At 41.4% G+C, this 21841-nt stretch overlaps 1 protein-coding gene across 8 annotated transcripts in view; it reads left to right on the top strand.

Annotated features, from left to right (window-relative positions):
- The window catches only part of shep (alan shepard), a 189771-nt gene that overhangs the window by 141094 nt on the left and 26836 nt on the right, over nt 1–21841 (top strand). For 2 of the 8 annotated variants that reach the window (XM_070208208.1, XM_070208218.1), the window contains exon 4: nt 3529–3579. The exons of 4 other annotated variants lie outside the window; for them this stretch is intronic. In XM_070208208.1, the coding sequence (XP_070064309.1) occupies nt 3529–3579 (51 nt within the window). Of the gene's footprint in view, nt 1–3528; nt 3580–12930; nt 14051–15121; nt 15158–21841 lie in introns of those variants that run through there. 2 more of the 8 variants (XM_070208220.1, XM_032435331.2) reach the window with 2 other exon arrangements.

Raw genomic sequence — 21841 nt, 5'->3', positions numbered from 1 at the left:
TTCTCAGTATGCATTTGTGCCCCTCGAGTTTGGGCTTCTCAGTTTTTGGGTTTTGTTTTCAGCAAGTTTTTGGGCTCACTTGCTCGGTCGCTCGCTTGGCTGGTTGGCCACACACATGCCAGCTCCAGTGTTGCCAACTTTTTCGCATATGTGACTTAACATGGGCTAGGGTGAAAGGGGTGGCCATATTCTGTTCAGGGCTGCGGCTGCCAGTTGAACACGATTTTTGAATTAAAGCATAAAGTGCAAGTTTCTAGTGCTCACTCGCTGTTGGGCTTTATTCTCCACTCTTGCCCGAACCATTTTTTCCTTATCCTTCATATATACATAAATATATATATAATATATATGTTCCTTTTTGTTGCCTCGCTTTTGTTTTTATGGCTACTGCGTTTTGGGCCAAATTGAAATTAAATGTTTTGCGCGTTTCAGTTGGAATTCACTGCTGCGAGCAGGCTATGAGAAAGGGGGAGAGGAGCTAAGGTTTGCTGGCTTTTGGCAGAGGTGTTGGCAGCTGCAGCTTGAAATTTTACTGCTGGCAAAAGCACAGTGAACTGAGCCTGGCAAGAGGCAGACATTATTTTTGTGCAAGCACTTTAATCATAGATTACTTTAAACATTTTAATACAAATAATATAATTGGAGCAGCCCTCAAATTAATTTAAACAAAGAACTTTGAAAATGAGTTCAAGGCCGACCGGTTGATAAACAAAAAAATTGTATACAAACGTTTTCCGCGATTTTTCGGCCTTGCACCTTCATCACATAAGAGTGAATTTCAGCTTCGTAGCTGTTATGGTATGGCCTGTACTTGATCACCAATCAGTCAGTCAGTCAATTAGTCAATCAGTCAGTCAGTCAATCAGTCAGTTAGTCAATCAGTCCGTTGATCAGTCAGTCACCAAGGACAAACACTTTTAAATATACAGACAAGTATAGTATTATACATATAGTATTAGTATATATATTATATATATATCTTCTTCTATACAAAATTCACATTTCAATTTAATGACAATAAGTATTGGGAAATTAATTCAAAGTTTAAACAAATTCAATTTTAAACGTAGAACTACTGCAAAGAACGGACCAAGATCATTTTGAGGAAGTTATAATATTTTAAGCTAACTTGGAAAACTCCAACTTTTAATGAAATTTTCTGAAATAAGCCCTGATTAAGTGCGTGTCAGACATATCGCAAAGTATTTCCTTTGGCATTGAACGTCTTTCATTTGCGTACATCAGACTTTATGAATGTTATTGAGCTCTGCAGGATCTCGTTATGGCTCACAATCAAGCGTCAACTATTCCCCAGGCAACTCGTTGTCCTCAGCTCAACTTTCCCACTCTCTCTCTCTCTCTCTCTCTAACTCCATCTGTTTCTCTCTCACTCTCTGTCTCTCCTTCTGACGCTCTCTCAATCAACTGTCGGTGCGTTTTCAATTTTCCTTAATGCCCAAAACGAAACGCTGACAGAGTCCCCATCGAATTGGCGCTTTTGCACTTTGCCCAGGCGATAGAAATTCAAAACGGGCTGCATAAAACTTGCTCAGGAGACCGAAACGAAGACAGCAAACATATTCAATTATGACAATTCCCGCAGCCGCACGGAGTAGAGCATATCTAGAAAAAAAAGAGAGAGAGACAGAGAGAGATAGACAGATGAGGGGAGAGAGTGCGAGAAAAGCAGAGAATCGAGTTAGTTGAACAGAGTTGAGAGCTAAGAGGACACTTCATCAAACGAAGTGTCAACAAAGTTAAACGAGAAACTGTTGCGACGCCAACTAAAGGAATACGCTAAATAATACCCATGCTGCACGCAACGCAGTGTCTGCCTCCCCACCCCCACCCCATCGACCCGTGCCTCGCCTACACGCAAAGACCTTATTGGCATTGCAGCACCCACGCGCTCTTTTTGTTCGCATTTCCGCTTGTGGCGCTGCTGCAGCTTGAATAGGAAAAACAGCAACAACAACAACAACAACATGCTCGTAATTTCAAAACAAATATGAATGTCAAACGTGACTGAAATGCAGAAAACGAAACAGCATCAAAATCATACAAACAAAAAAAAAAACGAAGATGAAAATTCATCTCGATAGAGAACTGTGCACCCTACGCAAATCCCTTGCCTGGCAATTGTCCATGAGCAAATTCTCAGTTACGTTTTTGGGTTTAGTTTTTTCTTTTGTATTTAACATCATTGTCATTGTCATGCCTCAGCCCCAGCCCCTGGTCAACCTGGTCATGCAAAGCGCTACAATGCATGCAGCCAAACGTTCCAGAGCTCCCTTTTGCCAGCCAGAGCCTCGCCAGCTTCTGGCCAGGTCCACAGTTATTTGCCATGGAATGCATTGCGTGTCCCATGACTGGCGTAGGCGATTCACATTGTTTGTTGTTGCATTAGGTGGCATTCAACACCTTTTGTGGGGCACAATCCAATTCTCTGCCACGCACAAAAAAAGAAATGTCTTGACGTTCTCATTAATATTCTATGACTTTTGCGTGTGATTCTGTTTTCATTCTCATTCATTTGAATGGAAGCAGTCGAAGCAGACGACTTGTCAACTTTCTGCACGTTCTCTCTAGCAAAGCTTACTCCTCAGCTCTGAACTGCCCCCGCCTTCGTATTGCTTGGGGTCTGCGATCTGTTTGACCGGATTGTGCGTCATGAATTGTTAATATTTATGCGACACTATCAATCATCAATCTTAGTGTTTGCTTGCCCCAAACGCGCATCAATCAATATTTGCATTTCTATATATTCCGCCCTGTCCGCCTCTCTCCTAGCTTCGACTTTTGGCATGTGCCTAAAACTGGAGCATCATCCTCTTCAAATTGAACTGAGATTTGGCTTTTGTTTTATTTTCGCCCTCTTTTTTTCATTATTCTTTCTTTACCTAACTTTTGTTTTGTTTCCATTTGATGCCTTCTGCTTATTTGTTTGACAAATTGTTATTTTTTGAATGTTGACCAAAACAATTGAGCGCGGCCCGACAAATGTTTGCGAAGCGGCTTCAAGGTGAAGCCAACGTTGGCAGCATGTCAATTATGGCTAAAAATATTTGAGTTTGATAGATATGTATTCGATATACAATAATAAAACCACAAGCTTGTCTTAACAGCAAAGAAAAAAGTAAAAGTCTATTTACCTAAGTGCTCAGACAAAAGAAAAACCCATGCAAAGGTCAACTCAAGTGCAAATCGAGAGAACATAAAGCAGGGGAGGAGAGTTAATAATAAACTAAGCCTTCAAATCAATTTTTTAAGAGTAACATCAATTTGGAAGATAAATTAAAAACTTCTTACTTAAACTGAAACCTTGTAAGCAATTTGTAAATCTGTAAAACCTTACGTATAGTAAAAGCTGACGTCAACATAGATAAAAGATTTAAAGGCTAAAGGAAAACAAAAAACTATTGCCTTTCTATTCGCTTCTCATGCATTCTACTTAAACTGTGTAAGCCCGAGAAGATTGACTACCCAAAACAAATTGAAATAAATATTTTATTCTTTTCTTGCTTGCAGGTAAGTTGCACAATCAATTTAATTGCCAGCTCAAAGCCAGCAAACGTGTGGGTAAGTAACAGCTTAAGTGTACAGGACTTGGCTTGCCAGTATTTAACACCGATTGCCGTGCCAGAGCTGCCATGCAGCTCGCACACGCAATTCGCAAGCCTTTAATCAGAAGCTGAAGGGTTTTAAGAAATAACAAAAAAAAAATGGGGACACACCAAACGCTGCAATTTTGTGCTTAATTATTAAAGGCTCTGCTGCCTTTGCATAACTATTAGCTGAAGGAGCTGCAATAAAGGCGGCAGCTCTGTCGCATAGCTTTGTTTGCCTGCCACTTAATCGGCTCAAAGTTAACTAAAAAAAAAAAAAGCAGGCAAGATGAAAAAATAAAATAAAATAACAGACTGGCTGGCAGGCAGTCGAATTTACGTGGCACGCTGCATGCCCCAAGCTTGTGGCACGTTTTAATTGGCAATTTTGTCAGAGGACTAAAAAGTAGCTGACAGCCAGCTACCAGCAGCTCCTCTCTCTCTGTATGTGTGTGTGTGTGTGTGTGTGTGTGCAGCGTGTAACACAATAAGCCCCCGACGTTGTCACAGCTCTCGCGACATGGACATGAAACCCAAACCTGCCTCGGCCCTTCCTCTCTCGTCCCTGGCGCTCCCTTGGGGCGCCGCCCGAGCGTAGCGGGAACGGCTGTATTCTTGCGCTTGTCCTCGAACCTCTTTGTACCTTGCGCCTTTCAGCGCCTTGTTATCCCTGCCCCTCCGCATCGGCCCCGCTTCATGTGAGCATAAACAAACAGAGCAGCCACTTGTCTACCGACGCCACGTTCCTCTGCCCAGGTTCCTTTTTTTTTCTGAGGGGGGCGCCCACGCGTCGTAAAGCGAAAATTGACACTTTTAACAAGTCGAGTCGAAAAAAGAAAACAGAGAGTATATCCTGTTGAGGGGCTTAACCCGAATTGGCGGCAGGACGCGTTGAAACTGCCGTTAAGTGGCGTCCCGGTTAGTCAAAAGCCAAACAAAGGGCTGTCATTTCAACACACAGCCACCCCCTAAGCACGCCCTCTCTCACCAGCGACCCACTTCCCGTACTTTGCCAATTTACGCGTTGAGCGACATTTTCTACTTTACTTTATTTTTCAGCCAGTTTTTAGTCGTTATTCACACTTTGATTTTTTCGGGGCCACTTTAAAGCGTGTTTAGAAATTAGAAAAAGTTGGCAACAACAACATCTAATGTCAATATTTTAGCAAATCCGCAACCCTACCGCCACCTGCCCGACAGCCACATGCGCCCACCTGCACGGCATGACTAAGCGCACACATTGCGCATACGCCACGTTATCAGCTTTGCTCATTTCCTGCATTTCATTTTGCGAATACCCTCGCCGCTGGGCAGTATCATTTTGGGATGAGATGTGACACTTATTATTTATTTTAATCTTGTTAGAGTATATTATGTATTCTTGATAAAGGCCATGGGGACTCTCTCTGTCCGTCTGTCTGTCTTTCTGTTCTGTTTATCCTCTTCTCTAGAAACTTGGGAGTCATAGAGTCAGACTCGATCGATAAAGTCGAATACTCTTGGCGTTGGAGATTATCATTTCGACATAAGACATGCCAGGCATCAAATAAGATATATCATTTATTATTAGTCTAGATGGAGTATATAATATATTCCTGTTCAGGAGAATTGCATCTCTGCATCCTATAAAGTGTATATACCCTTGATCCGCATTCATAGCCGAGTCGATCTACACATGTCCGTCTGTCAGTCCATTTGTCCGTCGATAAAACAATGTGTCGAAATCTCGTTTGTTGAGCTTTTAGGCCATCAAGAGTCATCAAACTTGACATAAAGCTTCTAGAATATTATATCTTTCATTTAAGGGCAAACAAGCGCTTGATGTAAATAGAAGAAGATTCAGGGTATTCTCTAGTCGAGCACTTCCGACTGGAGCACTCTTACTTGTTTTTTTTTTTTTTTGTAATTTTAGCCAGGAACGAAATTAAGCAGCGGGGCGTTGCGGGCGGGCGGAATGTTAGCTCCATGTGGGCGTTCATAAATCACTTTTTTTTTTGCCGTCGCCTCTGGCTTTTTAAATTGCGCTTTTAATGTTTGCGCTCTGATCAAATTCAGATTTGCTGTCAACCAAAGCTGTCCGCCATGTGTGAAATGTTGCCCGAAGTTGCGCGTCATCCAAGGCAGAGCTCTGACCACAACCCAGACCCAGACCCCGATGCCGGCACAGACCCCGGCCCAGACCCTGTTCCCATGTGTGTATATGCGAATTCGTATCGGTTTACATTGAACTACGGCTGACTGATGACCACACGTATTGGTTACGCTTTTCGCCAACTTCTCTGCCGCTTCTTCCGCCGCCTCCGCCTCATCCGCCTGCTGCTGCTGCTTGCTCTCACACTTAATGCTCATTAAATTTGTGAAAATGCAGCGCATATCAAACGTAAACTGAGATGATTTATGAGCTGCGCCGGCGGCAGCAGGTCAGGCCAGAACCTATTTTAATGAGCTACCCAGCTGAACCGTATTTAATGGATTTGATTCTGCTGCTTCTTTTTTCTTCGTTTTCTCTTCTTTTTCTTTTTTTTCCCCCCCATTTCGTAAAGTCACAGTAAATTGAGTAGTGCCCTGAGAATTGGTCCACAAATATCTCTAGGGTAACGTTTGCTTGTGGCCGTTTTTCTTATATATTTTTTAATTCAGTAGCTGTCAATTTTCATCGAGGATGGGCAGGGGAGACGGAAATGCTGATGGTGGCCTTAGAAACCAACCCTGTGCAAGTCACATTTTTGTAGCAGAGTATTTCTCTCTTTTATAAACCTTTTTCATGAAGAAAACATAAACAAAATATCAATTAAATTATAAAAAAAAAACATGTATATAATATATTTTATATAAATCTCGCTCTTGTCAAAATATTTCGAATAGCTCTGCTTTTTCCATATGTTTCAGTATTCTTTAGTTATTTTTTTTGTATATCCGGAGTAGCTGCCTCTAGTTATAGCTACGCCCTCTCGAAAAAGCACGCCCCCTTACGCCGCCCATTCATTCCAGTTCTCATTAAGCTATCAATTTTATGCATGCACACAACTGAGCATACATCCCCCACCCTCCGCCCTTCCTATCGCCGCCCACCCGCACCGTCCATCATATCGCAGCCCCATCAATTTTCCGTTTCGTCTTTTGACCGCATTTAAATTATATATTAATATAATTATTATATAGATGGTTTATGCGCAGGCGTCTTAAAAGTTAACTGGACAGAGTTTAATCTGTGTGTGACTGTGTGTGTGTGTGTGTGTGTGTGTGTGTGTGTGTGTAGGCCTAATTTAAGCCAAGGCAGAAAAGTCCTGGCCCCCGCTTATCCATTTATTGTTTGTGTGTGTCATTTGATGTTCATTATGTTTGATGTCCATAAATGACCATGTTGTCTATGCTTATGATATCATTAAAATGGATACTCACCCACACACACACACACAGACACACACACTCACCCACGCACCCCAATCAGTTATAATCGTGTTGATATTAACACTTAAACTGTCTCAGCTTAATTGAAGCTTGATAAGCGAATGGACAGAGATTTCTTGTGGCCTTAGCCTCATTCTTAGACGCATACCTTCCTCCCTACTTGCCTCCTCATCTTCCTCCCTTCATTCCTACCTTTACCCCTCTTCAATTTACAAGTTAACTGTCTTAAATGTCGCTGTTAACTAATTCCATCTTTGACATAACCTTGAATTCCTGCCACAAGCCAGGCAACTGTCTCAAGGTGACAGCACGACAGGATGCCAGGCTGTGACCACACCGCCCCCCCCCCCTCTCACCCTTCCTGTCCCCCCTCGGAACGGATGCACTTAATGCAATTCCGCTTATTTCTTGCCAGCAGGCAGCCACGCCCACCAGCCCCTACGCCGCAGCTGTGCTTTAGCCCCAACGCGCAATTCCTACACACATTTTTCTTGGCATTTTCCACTCAGCTGTAAAAATTCCTTTGCCACATTTTTCTGTAACTAGCCTCGAGGCGTCGCTTGGAAATGAGTTTTCTTTTAAGTTTTCAACCTATAATGAGACTATTATGGTGGAAATCTTAAAGTTCAATTAAAAAGACTTTTAATAAAGTTGTTTAGTACATTTTAATTAAAGTTTTGAAACAATGTAAGCCTTTCTTTGCGCTTCTCAAAAAGATAAGGGCGAATATTAATGGAAACAGTTTAATGAGTAACTTTAAAGAATTCCTCAAATTATTTATTCAAGATAACATAATTTAATGAAATATAATATATATATATATTTAAGCATATAATTTTTATTACTAGCGATTATTTCGATAACTTTATAGATATTTTGTCACAAATTTAAACTTTTTTAACAATTGTTTCCTTCTCATTTTCCATTTATTATTTCCACACGTTTCCAAGAACCTGACTGCATATCCTCTGCCTTATCACAGTGATAACAGCCCGTACATTTATTTAACTGACGTACCACAAAAAATAATCTCACTTTTGGGTTTCCAGTCGATTCACGCTGTCTTATCGCTGGCTCTGCCTAAAGCTGGCATTTCTGCGTTTGAAATCCCAAATACTAAACACAAAATTTTCAAAAACTGAAAAACAAAACACAGAAACAGCCCAAAAATCGATAAGCGTCGCAACGCCCACAAAATGTGCCTTTTATATCATCCATTGTTGTTGTTGTTGTTGTTGTTGTTATTTTCGCAGATATTAGGGTAACAGTCCGTTAAATACTTGGATATTTATGTATGCCCCACAATCTTGTGACACCAAACATCGCTTCGATAAACAACTCCACTGATTTCCATATTGTGCCCTGTCGCTTTTCCATGTCTTTCCGTATCTATTGTTCTCCTTCTTCTCCGTGCTCTTCTTGAGAGGTCCCATGTGTGATAACAACTTTGCATACGTTGTATTTATTTTTAGCCAATTGCTTTTTGCTGCTGCTTCGCATTAAATGCAAATGTTGGGCGCCAACGTCAACGTCAACGTCGACGTCGACGTCAGCAGCGACGGCGACGTCAGCGTCGGCATTGCCGCTACTGACGTCAGGTGAAAGCATTAGCCCCAGTTCCGTTCCATTTGGAGGTCTTGTGGCGTGTTTGACTCTTTAGATACCCTGTAAATAATAAACCGTAAATGGTTTCTTACTTAGCAGAAGAATATTTTATAGCATGAAAATCTTTACCTTTCTTTTTATGCATTAATTGATTAATATTCAGACTTAATCTGAGCTGAATTTTGACATTTCTCGCATTTCGATATTTGCGTTTAGAGGGTATCTCATAGTCGCGCTGTGCCAGTTTGTGCCTGCACACGACTGGGGAACGTGAAGCGCTGACTGCTCTAATCCAATGAGCTCATGTTGAAGCTACGTAGAAAATAACTGCGGATGTTTGTGATAAAATCAGTTAAAGCCGATTAGATAAAACAAAAATGTGATTTTGCAAAAATAAAAAAAAATAATAAAATCAAGCCTGATTAATACAGAAATATAGTCTGGCATATGTAAGCCGATAATACAGATAATAAGTATATTTTTGTAGCTTTGGCATTTACTTTTATGTAATAAATGTTCCATTATCAAATGAAAAGGCTTTGCCTGATGATTTAATGGCTCGAAATGCGGACATTCATTGATCTACGCCCCCCCCTTTTAATGTGTGTTTGCTTTGACCCACAAAAAGTAAAAGAGCTGGAGTAAGGGCGGGTGGGGTGGAGATAATAAAAGAAATCATAACATAACATAAAAACATTGCACAAATGTGTTTGTCATTAACCGTTTTATCTGTGACTCTAATAAAAATCGCTTATTTACACAGCGCACACACGCACACTCGCACACACATGTTTACTCATTTATTTGGATACACATTATACATATTTATTTTCCCTTTTTGCGATAAAATTCGCCGTCGAGCGACGACATCGACAACAACAACAACAACAACAACAACAACAGCAGCAGCAAACGACGATTGACAAGCAACATGCAATAAATGTTTGTTTATATGAATGTGCCTGTATTGGTGTGCCGTTATGTGGGCTGCTGCGGGCCTTGCAGCGCGGTGCAGGGGCTAAGCGCGTTAAGCCAGCAAATGGTCAGCGTAAGTCGCCTTTGGCAAAGAAGCCGCACAAATTGATGAGTCGTCAAAGCAATTGGCGATGCTGGCAGCGCTGTTGACGTCGACGTCCAAAGGAGTGTCAGAGAGTAACCAGTGCAAGAGTGAGAGGCAGAGAGAGAGAGAGAGAGAGAAATAGAACGAGCGAGCAAGAGCGTAAACACAACTGATAAGGAATACGAACCAAAAGCAAAGGAAAACTAATAATGAACATTTAATTTCTTGACAACCTGTAAACGAAATGAAATGAGGCGAAATGAACAAAGTTATGCACATAAGATAAACTAAGAGAATAAAAAAGAATGTCGGTTGAGCATGTGTGTGTGTGTGAGTGAGTGGGAGAGCACACTTAAAGTTGGGCAAACATAAAATGCCAACTGTGCGTTGTGAGTGCAGAGCAACAGTCCAACAGTCGCTTTGCGTAACAGTTGTACAAACAGCCAAAGATGCTGCGTTGACGTTGACGTGGACGTGGACGTCGCTGCCTACGGCTTCTACCAGCAGCTAAGCAAACAGAGCAAAGTCAAAACCCAGAGACGGGGGGTGGGTGGCCCAGCTGCGTCGGCAGCGCGCCTCGCTGATTATTTTAACGCATTTACACCCTGAGGACAAACGCTAACTGCGACGCTGGCGTCGCACCAGCACCAACACCAGCATAAAAATTGCATACGAAAGACGGCCGATAAGCAACGTGACGTAGGCGGCGCGACGTCGCAATTTTCTGCGTGCAGCTCTTCCCCCCAGCCCCTATACCATCACACACACACACACATACACACAGCCACATGGCCTCATCCCTTGGCTTGTATTTTCCATATGGGCGCATTTATACGCATTCGTTTTCAATTGAAAATTCCGCTTGCCGCGCCCTCTCCCTCGTCTGCTGTCAGTCGGTCGTTTGTTTTGCTATTATCGTTGCTTTTGCTTTGCTGTTGCTGGTTTCCCACCCCACCCACCCCCCACCCAGCCTTCCGCTTGGGCCATCACTAGGCGATTTTCTTGCTGGCTTTGCGTATAGAATTTGTCATCCGTTGTTGTTGTTGTTGTTGTTGTTGTCTTTTTATCAACTGATATTTTTTTTTCTGCTCTTCTCTTATGTTTTTCGCTTCGGCTAACGCGCTCAAAATGCAAGCCATATAAACTTTCATTGGAAATTGCTTTTGTTTGTCCCTTTTTTTTCTAATATTATTTATATATCATTTGTATTTGCATTACTTTATCTTTATCAAATTTTCCTGATTTGTTTTGCAATTTTCAAGCTTTTCCATTTTGCGTGCACCCCGAAGCTGTTATCACTGATAACAAGGGTATATTTTGTTGTTTCTGCGATGACTTTTTACCGCTGACTAAAGAAATACGTAAAAGAGTTGCGGTTTTTTTTAGGGGAATTCACAAAACTTAACGGAATCAATTTAATTTGTGTTTTTGTGCAATTCTACAATTGCTTGAATGTCGGCAACACCTCGATTTCGGCTTAAAATACAGTGTTATTGTCTATTTATAGTAAACATCAATCACTTAAAACTCAGGTAAACAATCTGAAAGCTAATGTGTCGCTTTTGAGCTATGGGAATTTCTAATATGCGCATAGAAACAGGTTTACGACTGATCCGCTGAAATTCGCACGAATCGTGACGTGTTTGTTGGTTTTCTATTGAAAAAGGGTCTTGACATTTAAAAAATAAATACAAAAAGTAGTTTAAAGAGTTCATACAAATATGAAACAAATAATACTGACAAAAAATACTAAAACAAAGCGATAGTTGGCGAGGCTTCGATAGATATCGTAACGTAAGCTCTCACATATGTATGTTACGTGGCATATGAAAGTATAACAGTTTGTAGAGTAATATGACAGTATAACAGTTAGTAGAGGCATATGACAGTATAACATTTAGTAGAGGCAGGTGGCAAATCAACTGTCAAAGGCTGCAATTCCATTCGACATTTGCCCACTGCAAACATTTTTTGGCCTATCTTTATGGCCAATTTGCAGTTTTGCCCACAATAATAAATTCCGTTTAATGATCGCGATGATTGAACCTAGCCAAAGGCGGCGGAGACGTCGCCAGGTTGTTTGTCAGCGACTGCAACTATTATTCGTGTCTATCGTCTACAAACAGGAGAAATAACGCATTATATTTTAAATGATTTATGTTTACGAGCTGTAAGCATACAAAAAGTCAAACGGGCGGCCAAAAGAAAAATACAAACATTCACTTGAAAATTGGCAAAAAGAAAAAAAAAAACAACCATCGTAGAAAACGGTCAAGTCCCGAAAAGACAGCGAAGCCAACGCCAGCAGCGACGCTGACGTTAAACGTAGCGCCGCCAAGCCGCCAGCTGATGCGAAAACACTTAGAGAGTACATGAGCGCATGAGATGTTAACGTCAACAGCGACAGCGACAGCGACGTCGGCGTCGGCGTCTCTGCTGCAGTTGCCAATTGCTGCTGGGCTGTCGAGTGCTCAAATTTGTTTCTCACGCGTTCGCCAAATGCCAAAAAACCACTTGTTTTGAGTTTTTTTTGGCGAGCACGAGTAGTTGGCTGCTGCAGCGGCGCCGCTCGTTTGAAATCATGACAGAAATGACGCCAGCGTCAGCGGCGACGCCAGTGGCAATTAACGTCGTTTTACACGCGAACGGCAAACGAAATGTGCCAAAAGCGAACGGCTAAACAAAATTGATGAATGAAGTAATAATTGCCCCAATATGCTCGACTTTTGCTCCACTGTGCGAATTTGGGTGGTGGCGCTGCGGTTGAGTCAGACGACGACGACGACGGCGTCGTTGACGTCAACGCAGCTCCCTCACACTCTTACACTCTCTCACTCTCTTGCTTTTGTTGGCGCTCTCGGCTATACGAAAAGGGCATAAAAACACCCCCGCCACAATTGCTTTTTTCCGGTAACAGAGTTTGTTGTTACAAGCGGGGGTTAGAGAGAGCGCCTCGCACAGTGAGCAGCAACGCTGCCAGTATGTAGTTCCGTTTGTGCCAGAGACATCGCCGCATACCGGCGCTTTTCTATTACATTTTTTTTATTCAGCCGCTCCGCTCTCACTGTCAGTGCTGCCAGACAGCCGCCCATTCATTTATATGAGGCGCTCTCACTCGCACTTGAATAGCGCGCGCACACTCTCACTCTGTCACACTCTCGTGCTCTCTTTTCGTTGAGCACTGCGCATGGACCGCTCTCCACCGGTTTCTGGATTGTGTTTGTCGTCGCCTGTCTTTGCGTTCAGTTTCATTTTAATTTTTGTCGTGGCCAGTTCGTTGTGCGCGTGGTTTAAATCAAAGAAATTCAAACAAAATTGAAATCAGCTGGGCTGGACACTCACTGTTTGTTCGTTCGTTCTGTTTGTTCAAAGCTCACAAAATTTTGCTACGTGTACGCGCCGACGACAACAGCAGAATCAGAAGCAGCAGCAACAACAACAACAACACAACTAGAGCTAGCTAACTGTGTTTGTGCATACAGTTTCTCGTCTCTATTCGTCTCTCTTTCTATATGTGCATGTGTAAATGTGTGTATATTGCGTGTGCTTAACTTAAAGCTGACGTCGTCTCGTCATCATCCTCAACGTCAACAACAACAACAACATCTAAAACTACAATAAAGTTAACAGCAAGAGAGCAGCAACAATTATATTAATCATTGCAAAAATTATAAATTATAACAGTAAGGTAGTGAAATATTATCGTATGTGCGGTTTTTTCATTGTTTCCTCTACATTGCCTTCGTCGGCGTTCGTCACTGTCTGTCATTGTATATATATGTATGTGTGCGTATGTAAGTTTGTGAAACGGCATTAAAAAAAAATATAAAAATAGCAATAGAAAGTTATTAAAGCGTTTTTGCAAAAATAAAAAAGGAAAAAATCCGCCGCAGCAAAGGCAGTGAGCAAAAGCAAGCAAAAAATACATACATATTTTTAAACACATCAAAAAACAACAAACAAAAAAAAAAATAAAAATAAAAAAACAAAAAAAAAAATAAAGGAAAAGAAGCAAAGTCAAGAAAAATAGTTAAAGCTTACGTTGCCTGCCGCTCCGACAACGCCATCGCGCGTTCTCTCTCGCACTCTCTCTCTCTCTGCTTACGTCGCTGCCAGCGTCGCCGTCTACGTTCACGTCTCGGGGCGCACTTGAAAACGTCGCAAAAGTTTGTAAACAGCAGAAAGCTTTGTGCAGCTGTGTGCGTACGCTCTTGCGAATTTGCGCGCGTGTGTGTGTGCAATAGAAAAGTGAAGAAGCAGCGGCAAAAAGCAAACGCCATCAACGTCGTCGACGCCGCCGTCGTCATCGTCATCGCCAGCGTCAGCGTAGTCGCTCTCCAGCCGCAGCAGCTGTCAAATACAAAACAAAGTAAATAAAACCAATTGCCCAAAGGCCATCATTTTAAGTAGGCTCTCAATCTATTCTACTCTTTATTCTTTCCCCTTTCTCGGGAAACAAAAAAAAAATGGGAATAATTAATAACAAAATCTAACCCAACTATTTGTTCTTATGTCCTCTGTGCGTGCGTGTGTCGCTCTCAATTGTCTGTGTTTGTATTTCTTATTTTTATTTGATTGTGTTTTTTTTCTTCGCTACGCTCTTGCGTCGTATTGCGCCCACACACAGAAATTTGCTGAAAAAAGCGGCCATAATAAAGTTCAATGTCTGCCGAAACAACAATAACAACAACAACAAACGCAACAGCAACAGCAAAGCAAAACATTTTTGCCGAATTTCGTTTTAATAAAATTTATTACCCTGCTTTTGTTGTTGTTGCTTGTTTGTGTGAAAAATTAAATGAGCCACAGCCGTCAGCTTTTGTCTATGTGCGTGCATGTGTGTGTGTGTGTGCGTGTGTGTGCAGAATTTTCATAGCGGCTTTTATTAAACTCTTGTGCGATTAAAGTTGAACAGCTTTTAGTTGTTTCTTTTTGCTCAAATGCCAAGCGTCAAGAATAAGACGAGACATGGCGAGCAATAGAGAGATGGAGAGAGCTGCAAACAGTGAGAGCCACACACACTCTCACTCACACGCACACACACACGTTTACGCTCACAATTTGTCAGCAAATTTTATAGCGGTTGTTTTTTCGCTTTAAAATTGGAGCTGAGTGTTGGTAAATCAGCTGATTTTTTGCCAATTGTGCTTGTGTGTGAGTGTGCGTGTGTGTGTGAACTGGGCAACCCCTCTAACAGTTCTTGATTTCCTTTTATTAAACATAAGTAACATTTTTGATTGTCACGTATGCCAATTACTGTTAACTAAAGTAGATGAAATTAGTTTTTATATTATACTATATATTATACTTATTTAATTTTTATGTATTATGTTGAATGGTGCGCTATTCTTCTTCTTCTCCTTCTTCAACTACAACTACAACTCTGTCTCTGTCTCTCTCATTTGTCTGATATGTCTGTACGATTTGCATTTGTTTCTAGGCATACCAGTGGGTTAATCAGCTCAGCACTTTGGAGGTTAGTACAATTACAATACCCACACGAAACGTACAACATTAGGCTTTACTTTATTTTCAGTTTTAATCAATGTATCTATTTATGTATATATATTTTTCTTATGTACAAATTCGTTGCTTTTATTTTGATTCGTATTTTTGATTTGTATTTAATGCAAGCATTTTACGTTATGTTTTCTTTTTCGCAAATTCTGTTTCCGTTTTTTTTGGCATTATCACGAGCTGGGTTAGTCAGCCTCATGTTATGGTTTGTGCCTTGCACGAAAGAGTGCAGCAACCGAACCCGGTGCCTCTCCCCCGTACCCGCCGAGCCGCGTGACAGCCGGCGACTGATTAGCTGCACCCTCCTCCCATATCTTTTGCTGAAGTCCAAGGTTAAACCCTTTTGTGAGGGCAATGTACATATTTGACGCGAATTTTCGGTGTCACGTACTTCTCCCTCTCCCTTTCCTGCTGCCGTTTCTCATTTTGTTCTCCTCTTCTGCTGCTGCTTCTCATATTTTTTTTTTTTTAACAGTTTTGTATACTTTGTCTGTTCTGTTCGCAACCCTCGCTGAAATTACTATGCAGTTGGTTTTGGAGTTATGGCTCGAGGGGTTGGGGAATGGGGCGCATTCAACGGAACTTTCTCCTTTACAAACACACACACACACACACACACATACGAAAAGTTGCAGTCATTGCACCCTCCTTGACTTTGTAGTTGTTGCTGCGACTCTCTCAATTGCCCTGCCCGCCCCTCCTTTTCGCTCTGCCGCATTCTATCTCTCTCTCCTTTTCGCTCTCTCTCTCTCTCTCTTTGGTGCACTTGTCTCACCTAACAGACATCGTTAACCTGCCTGGGCAAATACCAGCAACAACAACAACAACAACCCCCTAAGGGCGACCGCCTCTGTTTTATTTCGGTAACAAAGTAAAAGTTGTAAAAACACAAAACGTGCAAAACAATCGTGAGAGAAAGAGAGAGTAGATAACCAAAAAAAAAAAGCTACTGACGTCCATGGCGGCTTCTGCTGCTGTTTCTGCTTCTTCTTCATCTTGGCTCATCTTTGGCTTTCAGGTTTTATGTCCTGGCCGGCGCTTTTATGGTTTGTTCGCAATTTTTGATTTACATATTCCCTCTTTTATTTGTTTTCATTTTTTTTTTTTTTTGACAGGCGCTTCCTCTTTGCCCCTCTCGCCGCTTGCACTTATCGCGCGGCGTCGTCAACTTCCGGGACTTGCCAGGATATGAGCACAACACAGCAATTTGTTAGCAAAGTTGCTCCGCACCCACCTCGCCCCTTTTCCGACCCCTGGGGGGGTTGCTGTTGGCGTCAACGATTTGTGTTGTTTTTTTTTTTGTTGTGTTTTGTTATTTTGAACGTGCTTCAAAATGCAAATCCAACACAAAAACAACGCAGCAAAACGCAGCCATAACAAAAATAATGCTGTAAAATGTTCAAATCACACACGACACACAAGATAAATGAGAAAACAAATTTTAAAAATATATATATTTTAAAGAAAAGCAAACAAATATTAACAAAGGAAAGCCACAATGTCTGTCTTTTTGTGTTTTCATACAAACAATTTTCATTAGTTTTATTGAAAACGTTGTCTCAAAGCTGTTTTCATTCAAGAAATGACCTCGGGGCAGACATTCTTCACTCCAGTCAACATTTGTGCATAGTTTATAAGCTACCCCAACTTGGTAACTCAATATTTTAGACTAATTGAAAGGCCACATTAGCCAAAATATCAAATTTACGTCAACAATTAATGGAAAAAAAAAGGAAATGGAGCTCGGAGAGTGTTTGCTCAGGCTCGAGAAAGTTACTGCTATTATATAAGGTTATACTAGAGAAATAATGTTAGAGGTTCAGATGCTATAAAACATATTATCTTTAACACTTTTCTATCTAGAATCTTAGAGCATTCGTTAAATTGTTATACAACTGAATCATTATATAAGGAATTATGTTAATGAGACAAACTCAAAAACTTCAACGCTCTAGTCTTAGGCAGATAGTTTCTTTGTACTTTTTCTTGGAAATCAATATATATATATATTTATAGTATATACATAGTCGTTAAGATTTCGCAATGGCAGTTGCACTTGGCATTCTCTAAACACAAAACCAGAGGCCTTTTAAATAACTGTGAATTCCCAGAATTTAAACAACATTAACACACACTTACGCACACACACACACACACACACACGAACCCATACTTATGGCAATTCTTATCAGCACACAAATTGTAGCTCCCGTCACGTTCATTTAACAACAACAGCAATAACAACAACAGGCTCGGGCAGATACTAAGTATACGATAAAATATTTCCACAAGTTCCATAAACAAAACCCAACGCGCGTTGACTGTGTTTCTAGAGCGTTTTCTTATCAGTTTTGAGCAAAAACAAGAACAAGAGAAATTATGTCAACTGTTTTATATATATATATTTTTTCGCTTATTTTTCTATAACTTTTTATAACTCTCGGCATTCGTCATCCGCTGAATCGAAACTGAATCGATTCGACGCCGACTGCCAGGCACCGGCATCTCGGTTATACGATCTTCGATCGAGCGATCAAGTGATCAAGCGAAGCGTCATAGAGTCGAGTTTTAATTTCGCTTTCCGTTGAAGTAGTTCAGCTCGGTGCGGGTTGGCATTTGATGATGATTCAACAATGTGGCATTGCAATGACTTATCGATAAATGTTTATCGATTATTAGGCACAAAAGAGAAGTAGATAGACAGCTCTCATTTAGCTACAATTAAAAGTTGTCATTTTGATGATGTCAGCAAATTAGGGAAATTTTCGCCACACAATTGTGTGAGCTTGTTTCGCTGGAATAGTTCAGATCGGGGGAATTCGCAATTGCAAAGAAATATGAACGATTAAAGGCGAAAAAATAAAGCTTAAGTTATATGAATACTAGTCTTGATTTTGGCAAGTGCTTTGCTTGGATTTTTCTTTTTTAAATGTTACACATTAGTCGACAATCTTAACAGCTAGCTGCTAATGCCAAGCTCTTCATACATTTTCACCCATATTCCACTCATGTGAATTCACATTCACCTATAACCAAATTTGCTTAAACAGCGAAATAGTTTTAAGTGTACAAACTTAGCAATATTTGCCTAGCTTTTGAGTTACTTTAACTTTTGATGCCTTTTTTAATCTGCTCTCATGTGGAATTCTAGGGTATTGCCACTTCGGTTTGGTTGAACACTTGCAACCTTTGCTTCATTATGATTCACTCTGCGCTGTCTGCGTCTACTTTTTTGTCAGCGTTTGCAGGTGGTTTTTATGGCACCTATTTCTATTTTAGTGCACTTAGCACTGACCGGCACCTGCCTCTCCCTCCGCCGAAATGCCGACCGCTTAGACGTAGATCTAATAAAATTAAAACGCAAGAAGATTGTGAAACTTTGTGTTTGGAGATGCATAAAAAAGCGTAAGCGTAAGGTCACTTTTGTTGTGTGTGTTGTTTGAGTGAGTGAGATTGTCTGTGTGTGTGTGTTTGCTCATTCATTTGATTTTATTTGCTTTATTTTCGAATGAGTCATTTTCAATTACACACAGACACACACACACACACACTCGCACACTCGAGCATATTTAGCTTAGATTCACTTGCGGCTTCAATTGTTGTTGCAGTCGCTGCTGCAGTGTAATTAACGTAGGCGTTTTGTTCCTCCCTTCCCTCTTTTCCGGTTCCTCTGTTCGTTCTGGTGTTTCCCTTCGCTCTGGGGACGCATTTGTTGCCGTGGCACATGCGGCGTATAAGTGATAAAAACATTTTGTGTGCTTTCCCTTTAACCAATGTGCTGTCGTTGCCGGTTGCCGTGAGCCCGTCCATTTGGATATTAGCCAGTTGCAGTTGCCAGTTGCCCGGCCACGTTATGAATATGTTTTATGAGCTCCCAGCTGAACAGCCGAACAGCCAAATAGCCAAATAGCCGAATAGCTGAATAGCTCGTGCGGCCTGCAGTGCATTTGGCTAATTGTTTTAATGGCTTTGCATGTTGTGTGAAGTTTTTTTTCGACTTCAACTGATTGAATTGCACAGATGCATTAAATATCAAACATAGTTATACAATGAGAAGTTTTTAATTGTTAAAAATATATAATGTTCTTAAAAGGGAACTTTTTTCTGATTGCATATGGGCTTATGTAATTATTTCTATATAACATGTATTTGTATATTTTAAAAACTAGTTTTACTTAATTAAAATTGGGATCTCTTTGTGGGCCTGTGGGCTGTCCGATAAATGTCCAGGTGGTTATATCCATTTTGTGGCCCATTGGCTGTTGATGAGCTGTGGTTGAGGTGGGCGAAATTTAGCTTTGATAGCATTCTATCAGCCATCTGTTGATTGCTCTACAATCTTTTTTTCGGTTAAAAAGTTATCCTTTAGTCTGCATGATGGTACGTATATAATTTATGTAGCCGTTCGTAAATAAGTTCCTGCTTGAATGACATTATTTCTTAAGACATCTTAAACAAACTCTGCCAATTCCTTCTGTGCGTTCACTCATATTCCTTTCACACACTCGCTTCCATCTGGATGTACGGTATCTGTAAATGCTCTGTCAGTATAAAGGAAAGCTTCTAACTACTGGATTCCTACAACAGATATATAGCAAATATTGAGCAAATTATATGAAAATGAAGCATAATTTATCGCTCAAGTATATATGGATAGATATGTAGTTCAAAATAGGCTATAATACCTTTTTAGTGCATGTCAGTGTTATTAGTTCTGCTTAAATCTGCAACTTACGCACTTTTCCAGGGTATTAGTTCAGCTTAGAACTTTGTGTACTTTGGATTTTCCATTCATGTTTCTCATTTTGTTTGAACTCTTGCAACCTTTTGTGTCGCTTTCCAACTTTTCTACTGCTTTCACTTGCCTGTTTAGTTGGGCTAATGCCTCAAATTGACGGCGCTTGGCTTACCCTGGCCCCGCCCCTCTCAACCCCTTCCTCTCGCTCTCTCTCTATCACTCACTCCAAGTCTAGCTTGACCCTTTAGCAACCCCTGGCTGTTCACTTAACTCGTAACAATTCAATTAAAGTACGAAGCTTTTAGAGCTTTGGGCAACCACCTGACAAATGTTGTGCCACTAATGCCAATGTTGCACTCAGCAGCACAACAACAGGAAAACAACAACAACAACAGCTACGTCTACTTTAGACATTGACACACTCTAAATACTCATACATACACGTATTAATACAATGGCTCTCAATGTGTGTAACTTTGCTCGACAGCACACACCCACTGTCAGGCGCAAACCCGGCTCGACCCGCACCGCACCACAACGCCCCTCCCCTCCCCTCTGTTCCCTTCTAGTATCCCACTGCGCTGCGGCTGGCCAAGAAAACCACTTTGAGAGCGCCAGCAGCATTTCGGTTGGTTTTGTGCTTGACTTGACTTGCTTTCAAATAACTTAGCTAAGAGTGAAGGGAATTAGAGAGGAGGGGAGGAAGGAAGGTGTCTGTATTGGGTGGTTTAGTGGTGCTACTTCCTGTCACACACACACACACACACACACACACACACACACACACACACACCCATACACACCAATACACATACACATCCACATATGGTATGTGTCAAGAAAAGCGTTTGCTTTCTTTTTTGTCAGCTTGCAAATTAAATTTAAATACCCGCATTTTCATAGCAGCATACCAGAAGGGCACAGAGTGCTGGTAGGTTGGCAGGGGGAGGGTATATTGTATTTAAGAGGCTACTGTAACTTTGTGTGCGTGTTGGTTTTTCTGTTGTTGTTGCTGTTGTTGTCGCTGATTTTGTTATTGTTCACAAAAACGTGTTGTCTTTGTCACTTTGCCAAGCGGCCATTGTGTGTGTGCGTGTGTGTATTGGTGTGTGTGTGTGTGTGTGTGTGTGTGTGTGTGTGTGTGCGTGTGTGTGTGCGTCGAGTGCCCCAAAGCCCTGGCAAAGCACGTGTCGTCCCCACACCCGCCTGACCCCTGCCCTTAGCTCGCGCCCTCTACGCCTCGTGCGCTCATGCTTTTGAGCTAAGTGTTACTTCCGCTCTGCACGCATTCACGAGTCATTCATTCGCATCCATTCATTATTCAAACATGTGAATGAGAGGCATGCAGGCAGGAGTATGAGGCATTTGCCAAAGCACAGATGACAGCAAAAAGTTCTCATCGCATCAGCATCAGATATATAGGTATGCATATGAATAATACATACTTTATATAAAGATAAAGATATATTTCGGCTCGGACCTCAATTAAATTATTGGAATATTTTTGGGTTTTAATTGCCAAAACTGGTTGCGAGGCACTTGAGCAACGTTTTCAATTTGCCAGCTACTAACGGTCTACCGTCACCTGCCTCCCCTGCCCCTGCCAAACACCGCCCCCCTTTGCTGGGTTCCAGTCACCAATCAGTTTGTCATACAGTTTCCAGCTTGACGCGGTTTCCGATCACGTTTTGCAGCTTTATTTGATTTATTCGCAACTGCTTTTCAGTTGTTATGCTGCGCTCTCTGACTGTATCTATTTCCCCTTCTTCCTCTCTCTCTCTCTCTCTCTCCTTCTCTATTTGTCTGAGTTTCTGGTCTCTCGAAGTTTTGCACGTTGTCACATAAATTATTCGCACACTGCAGAAATTCTCCCGCCGTGATTAGTGGTCATTGCTAATGTGGCGG

Source organism: Drosophila virilis, chromosome 3 (assembly GCF_030788295.1).
Source record: "Drosophila virilis strain 15010-1051.87 chromosome 3, Dvir_AGI_RSII-ME, whole genome shotgun sequence".
NCBI classification, from domain to species: domain Eukaryota; kingdom Metazoa; phylum Arthropoda; class Insecta; order Diptera; family Drosophilidae; genus Drosophila; species Drosophila virilis.
This window is presented reverse-complemented; position numbering and strand designations above follow the sequence as displayed.